Here is a 19,134-nt window from a genome sequence, read left to right as displayed (position 1 = left end):
GTGTGGTGGCACACACCTCTGATCCCAACATTTGGGAGGCAGAGGCAAGCCTCTGTGAATTCAAGGCCCCCCTGATCTATATAGTGTATTCGAAAACAGTCAAGGCTACATACATAAAGATACCCTACCTCAAAAAACAAAAAGAAATAAAATAAAGAAAGGCAGAATGATTACTGTTAGAATAAAAGCATTCCTTTGTGTGTAGACTGAGTACCACCTGTGGAGTTACAGAATCAGAGAAGGCGGCTGCATTCCTACTGTTCACGGAGAGCCTGGTGAGATCCTCTCTACAGAGCCAGAGTATTCGTTTTCTTTATCTTGTAGGTGTTCTTTGTAGACTATGGGAATCGGTCTCATGTAGACTTAGATCTGCTGAGGGAGATCCCCTGTCAGCTGCTGGAGCTTCCATTTCAGGTAAGGTAGAGAAGGTTCTGTGAATGTGTGTGAGAGACCAGAAGGAAACTGGCTAGAGGTCACCTTGGCCCTCACAGCTGAAGAATCTACTCTTAAAAATTACATTGTCATAGTATTGCTGCCATTATTAGTCCTGGAGGAAAACCAGAATGTGTGGAGGCTCTGACTCTGAGCAAGAGAAAACTTTTAATTCAGTGGTGTTGTGTTAGTCACTGTTCTATTGCTGCGAGACCATGGCCAAGACCACTCATAAAAGAAAGCATTTAACTGGGGTCTGGCTTACAGTTTCAGAGGCTTAGTCCATTATCATTACAGTGGGGAGCACGGTGGCAGGCATGGTGCTGGAGAAGTAGCTCTCAGCTATACCCTGATCGTCAAGCTAGGGGGGAGGGGGAGAGGGAGGGGGAGAGGGAGAGACCTGGTGTGGGTTTTTGAAACCACACTTCCTCCAACAAGGCCACAAGATTAGAAATATTTTTAAAGTTTATTTATTTGTTTATGCATTTATATTTTAGGTGCATTGGTGTTTTGCCATAGGTGTCAGGTCCCCTGGAACTGGAATTATAAACAGTTGTGAGCTGCCATATGGGTGCTGGGAATTGAACCCTGGTCCTCTGGAAAATCAGTCAGTGCTCTTAATCACTGAGCCATCTCTCCAGCCCCCGATTAGAAATATTTCTAATCCTTTCAGAAAGTGTCACTCCCTGATAGCTAAGCATTCAACTGTATGAGTCTATGGGGGCTGTTCTTACTCAAACCTCTGCAGATGTCTTCTGATACTGTTTGTTCAGACTTTGTTGGCAGTGGATACAGTAGCTTGGAAACTAGTCTTGCATGCTCTTTCCCAAGCAAAAACACACTCAAATTTATTTTAAACAAATGCTGTGGATACAAATGAAGCCAGCCTAGTGTGGTGACACACACCTTTAATCATAGCACGGGGATCTCTGAGTTCAGGATAACCTGGTCTACATAGTGAGTTCTAAGCCAGCCATAGTAAGACTCCCTCCAAAGTAAATAAGTAAATAAATAAATACATTAAAAAATTAAAAAGTAAAGCCATGTTTATTTAGCTGGGAAACCCTCAGTACTCATAGTTTTCTGGACTTGTAATGCTGATTCACAAAGTCACTTTTCAGTAGAATTTAGTATTCGTGTTTTTGTTCATTTATGACACTAAGTGTGTGTTTCTCTCTGTCCCATAGGCTTTGGAATTCAAAATCTGCAAAATGCGACCATCAGCAAAGTCTCTTATCTGTGGAGAGCACTGGAGTGGCGGGGCCAATGGGCGTTTTGCCTCCCTGGTCAGCGGCTGTCCACTCCTGGTGAAGGTCTTCTCAGTTGTGCACAGCGTCCTACACGTGGACGTGTACCAGTACTCGGGGGTCCAGGATGCCGTCAACATCAGAGATGTGCTCATCAGGGAGGGCCATGCTGAGCTGGCAGAGGAGTCCTACGAGTCAAAAGTAGGAGCCTTCTCTCTCTCTCTCTCTCTCTCTCTCTCTCTCTCTGTCTCTCTCTCTCTCTGTGTGTGTGTGTGTGTGTGTGTGCGCGCGCGCGCGTGTGCACCAGGGGGCTGGCTGGTGGTAAGCAGGGCAGGCTTGGCGGGGAGTGAGCGCTCACTTTCCTTCCTCTCTGCTAGTGTTGAGGAACAGGGATGATGGATGATGGATGGAGGTGTTCATTGTCTGGTCTTTGGAACCATCTAAACCAGTGGTTCTCAGCCTTTCTAACTCTGTGACCCTTGAATACAGTTCGTCATGTGGTGACTCCCAACCATAAAATTATTTTTGTTGTTACTTCATAGCTGTAATTTTGCTGCTGTTGTAGGTTATAATGTAAGTATCTTATATAGGACCCCAAAGGGGTCAAGACCCACAGGCTGAGAAACAGTGATCTAAGCTAAGACTTCTTGGGGACTGCATTATGGTGGGTGCATGCTATTTTGGGAAGCTTCCTAATTAATTCTTTTCTTTTAGAAGTGAAAATTAATTTGAAAATATTCTATATTTGAGTTTTATCTTTTAAATGGATTCTAAAAATTATTTCCATAATGCAAGTGGTCAATACACATCTCATGTATATTAAGCATTTCAAATTTTCTTTTAACTTCTTTTAAAGCTTTTTTATTTGCAAATTTTCAAAAATTAAAATATAATCATATCATTTCCCTCCTTGTAGTTCCTCCCTTCCTCCTCATTCCCTTTCAAATTCATGGCCTCTATTTCTTTGTTACTGTTACATATGCAAATGATGCATGAATATGCAAACGCAGCCTGCTGAGCCCCCTTGGTGTTGCTTGTATGTGTGTTCTCAGGGCTGACCGCTTAGTATTACATAACCAATTAGAGACTCATCTAATGGAAGACTAATTTTAATTTTCCCTCTCAAGAGTCATGGATTTCCTCTAGCTCTTCATCCAGAGGTGGGCCCTGTGAGGTTCCCCCTTTCAAATTAGCATGTCTGTTGGGGTGGTCATTGCTCAGGTCTTCAGGCTGCTAGGGCAGCCATGTTGTTGAGGTTTCATGGTTTCCTCTCATTTCTAGCAGTAACAACCTTGAAGCAGATTTCCTGGTCCTCTGGCTCTTAGAATGTTTCCACCCCGTCTCCCACATGTTCCCCGAGCCTTAGCTGTAGGTTTGGTGACATAGATGCATCAGGTGGGGCTGATGAGTTGTTCTCTGCATTTGACCAGTTGTGACTTTGTAAAATGATCTTTGTCTGCTGTAAAAGGTGCTTTGTTAATGAGGTGTGAGAGCCATAATTATTCATAGGCGTAAGTATTTAGAATGATTTAGAAATTAGGGGATTTACTGGTTTGATAAAGTGGCATACTTTGTTCCTTGTGACTTGGGTCTGGAAACCTGACTGGGCTGGTGAGGGGATGAAAAAAGGAGACACACAGACATTTGTCCAGAAAAGTTGCAGTCAGGTGGCTGTGTGCGCTGTGGTGAGTGGCACCAACCGGCACCATAGCAGCAACGGGATCCTCAGCACATTTTCCAGTACAACACCTGGGGGAGAATTAGGAGTCTGGGAAGGAGGGCTGTACGTGGGAGACCTCAGGCTGCAGATATGCCAGGAGGAGGCAGCTGAAGTTGTTAGTTTTTACATACACCAGTTCTTACACACAGCATTTGGACTCAGGGCAGAAGACAGCATTGCCAATTTTCAGTGGTTCCGGGCCATGCCCGCCAACAATACACATCCCCTCAGGGTGTGGTCTGCTTTTTGCAGATTCACTTCCAGCAGTGGCAGCAGCAGGCTAAAGACCAGTGGCCTCACTAGCCACAGGTACGTGGAAGGTTTCCAGTGCCAGGCATCAATTCCTTCCTGCTGAGTGGGCCTTAAGTCCAGTTAACCACTGATTACCCATTATCACTAAGATTTCATGGTCTCGGTGTGTTTGTTATTGGTGTATTAAAAAAAAACAACAACTATGATTTGTGCAAGTTGGTTCTGTATCCTGCCACATTGTTGAATTTGTTTATCATTATAGGAGGTTTTTTTGGTAAAATTTTTAGGATCTCTAACATATAGTATCACATGACTTGTCAATAGAGATATCTATTTGTTTCTGACAAAGTCTTACCACACAGCCCTGGCTAGCCTGGCACTCATTATGTAGATCAGGGTCAGGCTAACCTGAACCTCAACAAGATGTGCCTGCCTCTTCCTCCTCAGTTCTGGGCTACAAGCATGCCCAATTACTATTTTTATGTATATTTGTTGTGTCTGAGCACCTGACTACAGGTGTTCATAGAGTTCAGAAAGGGGTTCCGTATTGAATTCCATATTGAAAGGGGTTCCGTATTCCCTTGAAGTTGGGGTTGCAGGCAGTTGTGAAGCTATGTGGCTGTTGGGCACTGAACTCAGGACTTCTACAAGAGCTTTTAACTATGAGCCATCTCTCTGGACCCTGTCTTAACTCCTTGCAATTGGAAGTGTCTCGAGTTTATATTCATTTGTTTTTGCAGAAGAAGAGCATATGTGTGCTTACTCAGTGCTGGGCATTGGTTGTTATGTGTGTCTAAGAGGCAGAGCTTCCCTGCTTCTGCAAATCAGCCTAGGAAAGTAGGTGGTCTGTAAATAGAGCTCACAGTAAGAATCCATAAACTTCCATAAATTCCATAAAATCCATAAATTTCAAGTGGTGGTGACAGAAGGGTCAGAGTTCAAGGCCATCCTCGGCTACACAATCAAGTTTGAGGCCAGCCTGGGCTGTAGGAGATCATGTCCTCCTTTCTCTCAAATGCTGGTATTTATTAAACATTAGCAGACCCTCTGTTGTTTGTGTTCTCACCCGCACGTGTGTCTGTGCATCGTACGTGCCTGTGTCCTCAGAGCCCCTGGGACTGGAGTGACAGATGGCTCTGAGCCACTGTGAGGGTGCTGGGAATTGAACTCAGGTCCTCTGGAAGAACAGCTGGTACTCCTAACCACTGAGCTATCTCTCCAGCCCACAATAAATAATTTTTATAAAGTAGCTGCTTTTAATATGTATTAGTTCTTTTCTGAAAAATGGTTGTTCCTCTAAAATCCTGTTATATTAGAAATGTAGTTTAAATCTTTATTTTTATTTGAATTTTAAAATGAAATTGGTAAAAATATGTCCTTGTATATGCATGACATTCAAATCAGAATAAGATATGATATATATGTACACACATATATATGAAATTCATGCTTTTGCTTCAATTTTTGCCTTTAATAAAATAAACATTTCTTGTTCTGTTCAGCAAAGCTACGAAGCCCTCAAGGGTTTCTTTGCTAAGTCAGTGGAAAGCGTGCCGGATGCTTCTATGTCCTCGCCTATGAAGGATGACGAGAAGCATCTCATCCGGATTCTGTTGGAGAGCTTTGCTTCCAATCGGCTGGGCGCTCCAAACTGCAAGGTGGTTTGTAGGACCTATTTAAAATGTACTCTTAAAGCCTATTCATTCTGCATTATTTGCCAAGGGTTGCCGCTATAGCCATGATGGGTTTTCCTTCTTCCTGTTGTGTTTTTTTTTTTTAATTTTCATTTTTAATTACACATTTTTGGTCTCTGTGTGGGGCATGCATGTGCCATGTGTACCTGTGGAAGTCAGAAGACAGCTTGTGGGAGTTGGTTCTTCCTTTCCACCATGTGGGGTGTGGGGATTAAGCCCAGGCCCTTAGGCTGGCAGCAAGCGCTTTGCCTGCTGGCGACAGGGTTGCGTTATGTATCCATCTCAGGCTGCTTTGCACTGATGGTCATCTGGCCTCAGTGTCTGCGTGCTGGATCATAGGCGGGTGCCTGACCTTCCTTTCCTATCTGTTTACCTTGTTGTTGTTTGTGTGTGAGTCAGGCCTCTCTTCTGTGTGGGTCCTGGGACTCCAGCTCAGGCCCTTCAGCTTGGCAGTGGGTACCTCATGAGCCATCCTATCCGTCTTTCCCTGGTCTTCGAAATGCTGTTCCTTTTCCCCCAGTGGAGCCTGTGTTCCTAAGGAGAAAGATCTCCAACCTGTCCTCTCCTTACTCCCTCCTTCCTTCCTCCTCTCCCCTCCTCTCCCCTCCTCTCCCCTCCTCCCCCCTCGCTCCTCTCCTCCTCTCCCCTCCTCCCCCCTCTCTTCCTCTTGTTTTCTTATTTCTGCTTTTTCCTCTTTCCTTTCTATCTTCCCTTCTCCTCCTCCTCCCTTTTTGTGGTGGCCTTGAACTCATAATCCTCCTGTCTCCATTTTCTGTGTGCTGAGATGATAGGTTTGTGCCACCAGACCCTAATATTGTTAAGGATGAACCAACTTTGGGACTGCCACCATTTATACTAAGTGGCACACTGTGTATTGGTGACGTATATTTTGCTTATGCAGGCTGTTCTCCACGGGCCTTTTAACCCTTATGAGTTGAAGTGTCACAGTCTGACCAGAATATCCAAATTCAGGTATGACTAAATTGATTTTCCTATGACATATGTTTTGTTTATCTGTAGACCTCATCAGAAACTAACTTGACTTTGTATATAAGCTGCAAGAATGTTTAGCCCGTCCCTGAAGTCCCGCCTCTATCAGATCTGAGGCATTCTTTCCCTCTGCAGTGAAAACAGTTCTACAGTGGACAGTTTTGAGTTCCTTCGATTCTGGTTACAGCTGTCACTCAGCAGGGGGTGAATTCCCTCTGTGCAGGGACTGCTAAGTGGCCTGTTTTCTGGAAACAGTTTTGATCTGGGAAACAGTGGTGAACAGAATGCAGTTGTCATCTTCAGTAATACTATAGGTTAAATGGTGATAGTGCATAGTGTAACGGGGTCTTGACGGGAGCCTGGGATACACTGTAAAGGCCATACTTGAGGTTTTCTAGAGCCTTCCAAATGCCAAAGGTCACAGGTATTTGCTGTGGTGTAGTGTAGGGGGTAGAGGGTGAGGTTTGGGGGGTGGTTCTAGAGACAGTGGGACTCTAAATTTGAGAGTTTGTATTTGTGATAACTTTAAGTTATCACAGCTGGAGAATTGGGTGGAGGGAGAAAGGGGCTGCAGACTTGGTGACAGATGAGCAAGTTTTGTAAGTGGTTTCAGAAGTCTACAGACAGAGTTGAAAGGCTTTAACGCGTATGCTTTGTAAGGCCCACTCTGGCAAACTACAGCTTCTCTGAGCTCTTCTGGGGACTAGCAGTAGTTGTCCTGTTAGCAGTGCAGGTGCTCAGGCCCTGGCTCCAGGAGGCCTGCACAGGGAAGTCTGTGACGAGTCTGCTGAGTTCTGGGTAAGAGCAGGCCTGTGAGGCTGGTTCCCAGTCTAACCTGAAGCCAGAGAAGAGGTGTGGACACCTTCGTGAGCTCTTTCGGTAACGGGACAAAGTTAGAGGCAGGGATGACAGACAAGAAGCTTGACGATGTCTTGATGGAGCCGCTGCCCACCTCTGCTCACAGGGTGGTGGGGTGGTGGGGCAAGTGGGTGGGCCACCCTGCCGAATCAGCTGGAAGGGAGGCTGTAGCTTCAGGGGCTCCGGGGCCTGTAGAGCAAGGGCACAAAAGCAGGTTTGAGAGCTCTGCTGTGGTTGGTACCACAAGGTGGGGAAAGGAAGGAAGGGCGGGATCTGGCACAAGGAGGGACAGGGCCTGTGTGGCGGTCGTGGTGTTTGCCATCTTTCTGAGGCTCGCTTACAGGCTGGCATGCTCCGTCACCTGGCCAGCGGGGCAACAGCTGGACTGTGCTGCTTCTTCCCAGATGTGTGTGGATTGAGAAGGAGAGCATCAACTCCGTCGTCATCAGTGACAGCCCTGCCGACCTGCACCAGAGGATGCTGGTCGCAGCGTCACTCTCCGTCAACGAGACTGGTAAGGAGATGACTTCTGCTATCTGTGTACTCCCCCCTCTCCCTTGACTTCATAACTTGGAGCAGCTTCACTTGTAATTAGTGGATAGATTTAGGCGTATATTACACTGTTCAGCTGTTTTCCTCTTCTTTCTTTTTTTTTTTTTTGTTTTTGTTTTTGTTTTTGTTTTTCGAGACAGGGTTTCTCTGTGGCTTTGGAGCCTATCCTGGCACTCACTCTGTAGACCAGGCTGGCTTCAAACTCACAGAGATCTGCCTGCCTCTGCCTCCCAAGTGCTGTTGGGATTAAAGGTGTGCACCACCAATGCCCAGCTTTGTTTTTTTTTGTTGTTGTTGTTGTTTTTTTGCTGTTTTCTTTTTTAAGAAAAATATTTCATTTTGTTTGCGTGTGGCTGAGTGTGTGTATGTGAACCACATGTATACAGGAGCACATGGAAGTCAAAAACAGTATCAGATCCCCAGAATTGGAGCCATCTTGTAGGTGCGAATCTGGGTCTTCTGCCAGAGCAGTAATCACTCTCAACCACTGAGCTGTAACTCCAACCTTCAGTAAGCTATTTTCTGAGTGCAGTGGCTAATGCAAATTTAAGAAATGAAATTTTACTGTTTTTTGTTTTATACGAGGATATGGGAATTAAATGATTCTTGTTCCTCGGTGCTTGTCTACAAAGTTCTTGGCTGTAGGAATTCCTGATGAGACAGCCTAACAAGAGAATAAAAAAGACAATAACTAGATGAGTTACTCTCTTCAGGGATAAGTACCTAAGCATGTCCAGGAGTCTGTCTGTAGGATGTGTGGGGGCCGAGTGTCCAGACTCAGCAGAAGATGAGCCGGCTGGATTAGGAGGGTTGGCGGGGGCTGTGCCTGTCACAGCCTGTGGGTCTGATGCTGGCTGTCGACTGTGTGCCAGGGTCCACCATGCTCCTGAGAGAGACCTCCCTCATGCCTCACATCCCAGGCCTCCCGGCGCTGCTCAGCATGCTGTTTGCGCCAGTGATGGAGCTAAGGTAGGTGTGCATCTCCATCTTGTCTGTGTACAGGCCTTTGCACCTCAGAATCTAGGTGGGAAAGGAAATGAAAGCGCCCGCAGGGAAGCTGGCTTGTAGCCCATCTTGGATTGGTGCGCTTTTCTCTCTGCTTCAGTGTGATCCTTCCTTGCTGTTGTTCATGGCCCCTGACTTAGGAGAGTTTTAGTTTTGTGGTGATGCCAGAGTGACAGTTGTTCAGGTTCTCTGGTTAGTGATGCCAGCAAGCTCCAGGCTGCTGTAGTGGCCTGATGGTCCTGAGCGTCATGGCCAGCATGTCAGTGTGCTGTGGTACTCAGAAGGCCGAGTGGTTTTGGCTTGGATGTTGTTGTTTGAGTCTGGGGTGTGTCCCACAGGCTCAGATGGCACTGTCCTGGGAGACTGTGGGGCCTTTGGGACTTGAGGCCTAGATGGTGGAGATAAGATCACTGGAGCCAGGCCTGGGAAGACACACCGACTTGTATTTCTTGTCTGCTTTCTCTGCGTCCTGCCTGCTGCAGTGTGAGCCATCCGCTGTGGCTCTGTCTTCCCCACAGTGGACTAGAATGCCTGAAGCTAACCCAGAATAAGCCCTAGCATGTAGGTTGTCCCTGTCACAGTGACAAGAAAACTGATAACACAGGTGGGCTGTTGGGGATGCAGATCGGCTGGGTGGAGAGGCGGGGACACCCACTGTGCTTGTGTTTTGACTTATTCAAAGAGCAGCTCAAAAGCATTACAGGGAACCAAGTTAAAACTTGGCAAAACAAACAAACAAACAAACAAAAACTATGACATAAAGTTAGAAACATGGATAGATGGATAGTAAATAAAAGTGACATCCTGGTGTCCATGGGCTTTTTGAAAGCCAATTGCCAGTGAGAATCCTGATAGTCTCTCTTCCCAGGGCAACCAGGAAGTAAAGATGTGAACTGTTCAATAGATTGTAGCTCTTGTGCAAATATCCAACATGGCTTCCCCCACAGAGCCTTCAGTACAGAGACCTGTGTGACGAGAAAGTACTGTTAGGTTTTGTGTCGGCGTTATGGGTGTCATAGCATTCTCAGTGTGTGAGAGAGGCACCATGTTTTAACTTTGGTCACTGTCTTAGTTAGGGTTATAATTGATGTAATGAGACACCATGACTCAAGCAACTCGGGGAGGAAAGGGTTTATTTGGCCTATACTTCCACATCACAGCTCATCTCTGAAAGAAGTCAGGACAGGAACTCAAGCAGGGCAGGACCCTGGAGGCAGGAGCTGATGCAGAGGCCACAGAGGGGCGCTGCTTACTGGCTTGCTCCCCATGGCTTGCTCAGCCTGCTTTCTTATAGAACCCAGGACACCAGCCCAGAGATGTTCCCATCCATAATGGCCTGGGCCCTCCCCATTGATCACTAATTAAGAAAATGCCCTAACACTGGTCTCATGGAGGCATTTCCTCAGGTGAGGTTCTCTCCTTTCAGATGACTCTAGCTTGACAGAGTTGACAGAAAACTACCCAGGACAGTCACTACAACAACATGCCTGAGAAAAGCATGTTAGAGGATGAAAGGTAGTTGCAGCTTATAGCGTCGTAGGCTTCAGGCACATGCTTGTGGCAGGGCAAAGCCACCGAGGCAGTAAGTAGGGAGAGAGAAAGGAGGATAAGGCCAGGGTCCCAGAGCTCTGCAGGAAGATGCTTTCAGAAACCGGATTTCTCTCTCTAGAACCCACGGCTTCCCCACAGGACTACAGGCGGCAGACTGAAAGTTAAACAGGAGACTGCTGCCTGCATTACCTTTACCTGTTAAGACATAAACACAGCAGGATCCAGGTGTGATGACACACACCTGTACAGCATACAAGTTAAGAGGCTGGTTCAGGGGGATTGTGAGGTTACGCTAGCCTTAGGCTGCATAACAAGTTCAAGGCTGGCCTGGTCTACTGGGCAAGACCCTGTCTAAAAAAAGAAGGCAGCAGCTGAAATGTATGTGTTACTGCATGCACAACCAGGGTAAGGTGTTGTGATGATCTAATAGAAATGGTTTCTTATTATCTCTGTTGTAAATGGGGGCCCTATAAATTGAAATAATAATAAATTACGTTATAATGTAGAAGAATTTATAATTTAAGGAAACATTATTTTTAATTAGTATTGCATTTAAGAAACATATTTTAGATTTATTTATTTTATATTATGTGTATGAGTGTTTTTGCCTGCTTGCATGTTCATGTATGTACACCAGATGAGGTCAGAAGAAGAGGTGAGTAAGATTCCCCAGGAATTAGAGCTACAGATTGTTTTGAGCCTCCGTGTGAGTAACAGGAGCTGAACTCAGGTACTGTGCAAGTGCAGTGATGCTGCTAACTGCTGAGCTGTCTCTGCAGCCCATCTTACTGCATTTATATGTATTTTGTGTGTGTGTACCACACTGTGCACACGGAGGTCAGTAGAGAATTGGCAGGAGCTTCTCTCCTTCTACCATGTGGGTCCCTGGGATTGAACTCAGGTAGTTAGGCCTGGCAGCAATTGCCTTTATTCAGAGTCACCTGCTAGACCTAAGACATTTTTCTGACTGTTTTACAAAGCAAATAACTTGAAACCTGATTTATAAGACTTCTAGTTTTCAGCCCTTAAGTTTGCTTGCAGACAGGATTCCCTTTTACTTTTATTAGGCTGACAAAGGAGATTTTTCATGACTTCCATCTGCTCCAGAGAGGATTAAAAACCCAGCATTAAGGACTGGAGAGATGGCTCAGTTAAGAGCACTGGCTGCTCTTCCAGAGGTCTTAAGTTTGATTCCCAGCAAACTCACAACCATCTGTAACTCCCAACACCCTCTTCTGGCTTCTGAGGGCACCAGACATGCATGTGGTACACATACATACATGCAGGCAAAACAGCCACGTAACATAAAATTTTTAAAATGTGTATAGGAAACCTGACATTGTATTAATATGGATATTTAACTTACCATCCTTATAGTGATATTTAGTCTGCACTTCTGTGTAAAGATTTCGGAATCACGTAGTTTACAGTACTGGAGCTAGAGAAACCCCAGGTAACTTTAATAGTCACACACCTAACCTGAAACAGTGGCTTAGCCTAACTCCTAACTAATGCCTTTCAGAGTTGGCCGCGACGGGAAATGCTACACTGGGGTCCTTTGTGGCTTGGGGTGGAATTCAACCACAGAGGCCCCTATCCTGCCTGAGCATGACATTGAGCTGGCCTTTGATGTTTGCTTCACTGTGGAGGACATCGTGGAGGTCAGTGGCTTACTCAAGGAGAGCGGTTCTCTCCTACAGGCTGTTACACCCACACACGTGCCACAGTGCTTTACGTGGAGACGCGCTTGCCTGCTTCCAAAGGTGGTCTGCACCAGCGTGCAGAAGGACTCTCCTCAGCTGGCCCAGTGTGCAGAAGTGTGGCTCCTCTTGGCTACCACTAAGTCCAAGTATTGGACGAAAGTCTGGAGATTTGGATGAACAACTAGATGCCTGGCCCACTTTCTGAGAGAATGTCTTTCTCCTTTATTGTGGAGCAGCCTTATATACAAACTTAAAAAAAAAAAAAACAACCCAGGTCAAAGGGTTCACAACAGGATATTGATTCTAGTGGAGTGAGGTCAGGAAAACAGGAGGTTATGCTGGAAAACAACTCTTAGAGACCCCATGGGGGCTGGGTCCCAACACAGAAGGACTTCTCCTCACCTGGCCCTGTTGTGTGTGACGCTTCTTGATGGCCTTCACGCTCCTGGAGCATAGTCCTTGATACCATCCTCTCTGTGCCAGTATACTTAGGGAGATATAGAAACAAACCCTACCCCCACCTGGCCTTGCTGCAGCAGGCTGAGTGCCATTTCCCTGGAGAGCCGTCACCAGAGGGTCTGTCACTTCAGCAGACCAGCTGGGTGTGCCTGTGCAGCCAAGTTCAGGTTTTAGCGCGTGCCAGGCCAGTGGGTAGACGCTAATGAAAAATATTTTTCTTGTTTCGTTTTCATATTTCCTTATTCTAGTGATTCATTTCTTTTTTCCGAGACAGAGTTTCTCTGTGTAGCTTTGGAGCCTATCCTGGCACTCATTCTGGAGACCTTGAACTCACAGAGATCCACCTGCCTCTGCCTCCCGAGTGCTGGAATTCAAGGCGTGTGCCACCAATGCCCGGCGTGATTCATTTCTTTTTGCATTACACACACAGACACACGCTCTCTCTCTCTCTCTCTCTGTCTCTCTCTCTCTGTCTCTCTCTCTCTCAGACACACACACTCTCTCTTTCTCTCTCTCTGTCTCTCTGTCTCTCTGTCTCTGTCTCTCTCTCTCTCTCTCTCTCTCTCTCTCTCTCTCTCACACACACACACACACACACACACACACACACACACACCTTAAAACCTGACATTTCTCTAAAATTACCTTGAGAAATGCCACTCCAGAGTACCTTTCCTTCTCAGAAGCTCCCTGGTCTAGCTGGACAGCTGCATGTGGAGCAGGAGCGCAGAGGCTGGACAGTGCCCTCTGCATGCAGTGCTGTTGTTTGGCTGTTAAATCTCAACTGTTCCTTCACATGAAGAGACTTAGGAGAACTGGAGGGATGGCTCAGGTGTGAAGAGCCCTGGCTGCTCTTAAAATATTCCTTCAATCACAGACTGAATTGCAGAATGGAAAACAAACATTCTAGGAACAAACAGGGGCCTGCATGTAAATTTGGTTTGGCACAAGTCTGTGGATGTATATACCAGAGGTTCTCTCTATGAAAGAAAAATAAGACCATGAAGAAAAGCTACACACTAGGTGAAGATAATTTATTATAGCCACAATATGTTAGCAACTCTAATATTCACCAATAAAACATGCAACCAAGTAAAATATGATGGAAATGAGCACAAGAGAAGCTGTGCAGCCTGCGTCTTGAAACGCAGATGGGGGTCTTCACAATGAGACTGCTCACCGAGGTCCTCAGTCAGTGCTGACAGTGACTGAGTGGGAGGCAAGGGCCAGCCAGAAGCCTGAGTTCTCTACGTGGGCTGCAGCCAGAAGCCTGAGTTCTCTACGTGGGCTGCAGCCAGAAGCCTGAGTTCTCTACATGGGCTGCAGCCAGAAGCCTGAGAGTTCTCTACGTGGGCTGCAGAGGGGTTGTCCTTGGAGGACAGGCGTCTGTCCAGAGTAAACCTGTACGTATGACGCAGTAAGTCAACCCCAGAGCACTGACCAGCCGCTGTGCTCCAGCTGTGCTGCAGGAGTTAGGATGGCGTGACCTGGTTGCCCCTTCCTTCCCTGCCCTCATGCAGCCACTCAGCTAGACCAGGGAGTTTGTGAGTGGCATTTCTCAGGGTATTTTTAGGGAAGGATCAGTTTTGAATTTTTATAAAATGCACATAGATGTGCATCACCAGAATAAGGAAATATGAAAACAAAAACAAGAAAACCTATTTTTATCAGACTCAAAAGACAGCTGAAAGATGTGAAAATGTGTGTCCACAGAGAGCCTGTGTGAGTGTCAGCGGCTTCATTCCTAACTGCTGCTGTTACTGGTGTCTTTTGACAGGGCAGTGTGTCAGCAGGCTGGGGTGATAGAACAGAACAGTATTTGGCAGTAAAAAGGAGTGAGTGATTCACACAAGAGTATGAATAGCTCTTACAGGCATTTACTATGGGACTGGGGTGTCTGTGTGAGCCTGTTAGGAAGACATTCTGTACAGGAAGCAGATAAGGGGTTGCCGGGAAATAGGGGAGTGAATGAGGCACTGGGAGCACCCAGGAACTTGAAGTTAAAAGAGATGAAGTTAGAGGACACAGCTATACATTTCCCCACTCAGTGTCCCCAGAGAGTGGGCTTCTTAATATCTGACAAACAAACCACACAGGGCAAGGGTGTCAGGGCTCCCAGAATGGGATACATGTGTGGAAAGGGGCAGTAGGCATAACTGTTGCAAATGTCATACATACTTGTGTTGAAGGAGTAAAGAGAAAGATGTTGGGGGCAGGGATGAGGAGAAGGAAGCTCCCCATGAACACTGTCCTGTAGCTGGTAGCTTTGGGGGTTAGGGAGGCACAAGCCAGCAGGACTGAAGCAATCTTCCATATTATTGGGGTGACTATATAAGGGAATGGAATTGGGAACCATGGTGGTTACTAAAGAGGGGAATTAAAAAAGTAAGCAAGAAAGGCTAGCATGACCCCTGTAGTACTGGATTAGAGCCAGAGATGCCAGTGGACTCAGGATTAGTTAGTACTTGAAGGGCAGGTAGGTACAGAAACAGTTATAGGTCTGTGTGAAAATGGCCTCCTGTCCATATGCAATGTCCAGCTCTGGGAGGGCTGCTGAGAAGTAGCTCCTCTGGGGCCAAAAGTATAGTTGACCCTCAGCATGTGTTTTCTAATGGTGTTACCTAGGTTGAGAGCCAGGTCTCCTTAAAGAAACTTCTTACTGTAGGAAGGGAACAGGAAATGTGGTGCCCGGAGCATCTTACAACACCACAAAAGAAAGATGCATATGAAGTACACAGGGATAGGAGGGTGCCCCAAGGGTATGTGAGCCAGCCAGAGGGAAAGCTGCCAGTGGGCAGAGCTGAAACCATGTCGATCAACAAAGTAAATATACTGGATTGTAACCCAGAATGTAAAATACCTACCTGTCTAAACAGAGGAATAAATGATCACATAACTCAGTTGGAGAAAAACAGTTCTTATAAAGTTAGCAGGAGTTGAGGTGTATCCTGTGGGCCTCTGAGGACCAGTGAGCCAGGCGTAGGGAGAGGGATATTTTATAACCAAGAAGCCCTGAAGAGTCGTCAGCCCAGCTGTCATGGCCACATCCCATGGTGCAGGCAGACCTATGGAGTGTGAGGAGAAGACAGTGTCTCCCCTCTGAACAGTGACAACCTTAGATCAGGAAGGGTGCTACAAAATCCCCAACCAGAAATCTTATAAAGCAAGGAAAGACTGGGAAGCTACCCATACCAGAGAAGACATGTTAAGTTCAGTGTGGTCCTTGGACCGGAGTCCTGGAAGGGAAATGGATGTTAATAGATAATGGGTCTAATCTAAACATCCAGAGTTGGTTTCTCAGCTGTGACAAAGTAACAGAGGTTGGATGTGGGCTCATGAGACCTGTCTGTTCTTCAGTGTTATTTCTATAAAGTGTTGACTGATGCTAGTCACAGAACACAGCTTTCAGTGCTCTGACCTATTGACTGTGGGATGAAATACAGCTCTGGGTAGCTACATAGTCTGTCACTGTTCCTTTACAGATTAATATTCTCAGGGCTGCTATCAACAAGCTGGTATGTGATGGGCCGAATGGATCCAAGTATCTCGGCCCTGAAAGAATCTCGCAGTTACAGGAAAATGCACGCCAGAAACTTCTAGGGTAAGTTCTATATGGTGACATAGTATTAAGGTGTACTAGGCAATATACAGCGTGTGTGTGTGTGTGTGTGGTGTGTGTGTGTGTGTGTGTGTGTGTGTGTGTGTGTGTGTATTTTGATATATGGATGTTCTAAGTCACTTAGAAGATGTGACACTAGTTTCTTAAGTTGGATTCCACAGAGATCTGCCTCCTGAGTGCTGGGGTTAAAGGTGTGCCACCACCGCCCAGCCATCCTACTACTTTTAATGCTGATGAGTGATTAAAATAATTTGCTGGAGGTGGTGGTGTGTGCTTCTAATCCCAGCTCAGGAGACTGAGGCAGGGGTCAGATGTTTGCGACCAGCCCAGAATATGTAGTAAATCTGAGACCAACCTTAGCTACAAAGCAAAACCTAGTCTCGAAAAACAAAGCAAAAATGTTTTCTTTGAAGTATAATATTTAAAACAAAGCAAAATTAGCCAGCAGCAAAACCTTTGATTTTCTTTTTTAAAATTGTAGCTTGTTCTGTCGGTTGAAGCCTCGAGAGAAGATTACTCCTCAGTGGCATGAAAAACCCTATGAGTGGAACCAGGTATGTGGAAGCTGGGTGCCTGGAGGAGCAGCCTGCTGTTGGAGTGAGGGAAAGCTAACTGGGTGGACATGCGCTCAGACCTAGGCCAGCAAGAATCTCCAGGCAGAGCAGGTAGCCATGGAGTAGACAGCTGTTTGTGAGTGCCACCCTCTGTGTAACCTTTGGGGGAAGCAGGCCTTGGGAAAGGCAAGGCTGAGCTCCTGCTTGGACCCTTCAGCAACTGGTAATTGTTGACGAATGCTTTGTCATTCCTGTCATGTGCCTTAGTTGTGGTGGCTGGGTGTTGTGTGTCTGCCAGGCTGTTACAGCAGTGAGTAGCAGGGGACGGGCTCAGAGCCAGGCACACCTCACCGTTGTGGGGACTGAACTTGTGAGGTGATGTGCCACGGGTTGAATCTGGTGTGTCTGTGGGGCTGGCTGCCTTCCTGCTGTGTGCTCCATGGCATACACAGAGCCCAGTGCGCTCGCTGGTGTCTTTTCTAAGGCTGCTAACCCCAAAGCCCCCTTCCTCTAGCCCTAGTCATTCCAAAGACTCCGTCTCCTATCATACTGCAGTCCAGCCAGTACCGAGTACACGTCAGCTGTGCGCAGGGTGTGGCCCCTCCATCTCCTTAGCATGTCTTCTCTTCCAGGCTTAGAAGGCTGAGTGAGTTGTTTGAGGGCAGGGAGCAGAGGGGAGTGCTCAGCTCTAGAGCCAGGGATGCCTTCTGCCCCAAGCTTGTCAAGTTTTAGCAATAGTGGGAAGCAATCGAAAGCAGTTGGTGTGCTTTAGAGACAGTGTTTAAATGAATTCGCCGCAGCCACTGCTTCCACAGAGACAGAGTGCGTGGGGGATTTCCCAGCAAAGCTTACCTAGTGCCCCGTTACTAAACATCAGTTAAAAATGTTTGATCAGGGCCAGAAAACTGGTTTAACATCGTGACCCCTTAAGCCCAGGTGATGGAAGGAGAGAACCAACTGTCACATATCCTCTGGCCTTTCACGTGCCGTGACACTTGCATGCATACCTGCACACTTGAACATGCATGCACATACACACAAATAAATGAAATTCTAAAACTCACAATGCCTATTAGAATGGATGATTAGATATGTAGTGTGAATTATAAAAGTGGAGAAGCATCTGGAAATAGTTTTTTAAAATGGAAAAAACCACTTGTGTCTTCCATGTCCACCTCCGTGTGCATGTAATTTTATGAATTCAATGTTTAGAGCCTGACTTGGTCCTCTTCTCTGCCCACCCAGGTGGATCCAAAGCTGGTCATGGAGCAGGCTGACCAGGAAGGCAGCCGAGGAAAGAACACTTCCCTGTACCAACTTCACAGGCCTGTGGTGCTCAGCCCATGACAGGCTAGCGCCAGCCCAGGCTGCCTGTGGGCAGCAGCAGAGGCCTGCTAGAGGCTCCCCTGCAGCTGCCCCCTATTCCTGCCACACCCCAGGGGCTTCTCCATCAGAGTGGAGAGCAGTGGTGTTTCTGTTTTGGTGGGGAAAATGGGAAAGTCTAGTCATTTCTAGAAATGGGGTCATGGTATTAAATACTTTGGAAAAAGTTGTCCTGAAAGAAGATTTTGTTTTGGAAAAAGCTGTATTCGGCTTTAAATGTCGGAGGGTAAATGCAAGCAGCCAGTCCTAGGAGAGCATGCTGAGCTGCTTGTATGCCCATCCTATCACAGGCTTAGCCTGGGGTGCAGGAGAGAGCCAGACTGATGGCTTACGATGGGGGCACAATGAGCCCCTGCCCCCAAATATGTGCTGTGTGTGTGTGTGTGTGTGTGTGTGTGTGTGTTTAAAAACCATGTGGCATTTTTCTGATTTTTTTTCTCATAAAAGTATGTGGTTTTGGTTGTAAGTTCAGTTTTGTATATTTAGGGCTTGTAGTTAAGTTATGCCTCGGTCTGTGTTTTGGAAGTTAGAGATGGGACCTGGCAACTGGCATATCTGATGAAACAATAAAAGCAATGGACATGGTTTCTGATTCTGAAAGTTTTTGGTCAGAGGACATTTTTATGGTCTTAGTGTTCTGTTCCTGTGAAGAGACACCATGACCATAGCAACTCTTATAAGGAAAAAAAAACATTTAATCGGGGACTTGTTTACAGTTTCAGAGGCTTAGTCTGTTATTATGGAGGAGAGTATGGCAGGCATGGTGCTGGAGATGCAGCTGAGAGAGAGATGCACCCTCATTTACAGGCAGAGAGAGCAAGACTGGGTCTGACATGGGCTTTTAAAACCTCGAAGCTCACCCCCAGTGGCATGCTCCCTACAGAGACACCTCTCATCCTCTCACACAGTCTCCCTGGAGACTAAGCACTCAAATACATGAGCTTGTGGGGGCCACTCTTATTCAAACCACCACAATTAAGTATTTCATTCTGAAAAGATTTTAATTTATAAAGCTGGTGAAGAGATCACAGATGTCTTTGTAAAGAGCCCAGCTCTTGGAGAATTCAAGTGTACATTAGAAGCGTCTGTCACTCTTTTCTGTGACACAGAAGAAA

General features: G+C 46.4%; 1 protein-coding gene across 1 annotated transcript in view; it reads left to right on the top strand.

Moving 5' to 3' along the window:
* Nucleotides 1–18,152, top strand: part of Tdrd9 (tudor domain containing 9) — a 92,131-nt gene extending 73,979 nt beyond the window's left edge. The window contains exons 27-36 of the mRNA XM_027416694.2: nt 325–414; nt 1,620–1,880; nt 5,154–5,309; nt 6,247–6,317; nt 7,598–7,707; nt 8,618–8,714; nt 11,824–11,962; nt 15,946–16,064; nt 16,564–16,636; nt 17,882–18,152. Of these exons, the coding sequence (XP_027272495.1) occupies nt 325–414; nt 1,620–1,880; nt 5,154–5,309; nt 6,247–6,317; nt 7,598–7,707; nt 8,618–8,714; nt 11,824–11,962; nt 15,946–16,064; nt 16,564–16,636; nt 17,882–17,983 (1,218 nt within the window). The 3' untranslated portion in view covers nt 17,984–18,152. The remainder of the gene's footprint in view (nt 1–324; nt 415–1,619; nt 1,881–5,153; nt 5,310–6,246; nt 6,318–7,597; nt 7,708–8,617; nt 8,715–11,823; nt 11,963–15,945; nt 16,065–16,563; nt 16,637–17,881) is intronic.
* The last annotated feature ends 982 nt before the right edge of the window (nt 18,153–19,134 follow it).

Source organism: Cricetulus griseus, chromosome 5 (genome assembly GCF_003668045.3).
Source record: "Cricetulus griseus strain 17A/GY chromosome 5, alternate assembly CriGri-PICRH-1.0, whole genome shotgun sequence".
NCBI classification, from domain to species: domain Eukaryota; kingdom Metazoa; phylum Chordata; class Mammalia; order Rodentia; family Cricetidae; genus Cricetulus; species Cricetulus griseus.
Note: the sequence above shows the minus strand (reverse complement) of the source record. Positions and strands in the feature narration are given on the sequence as shown.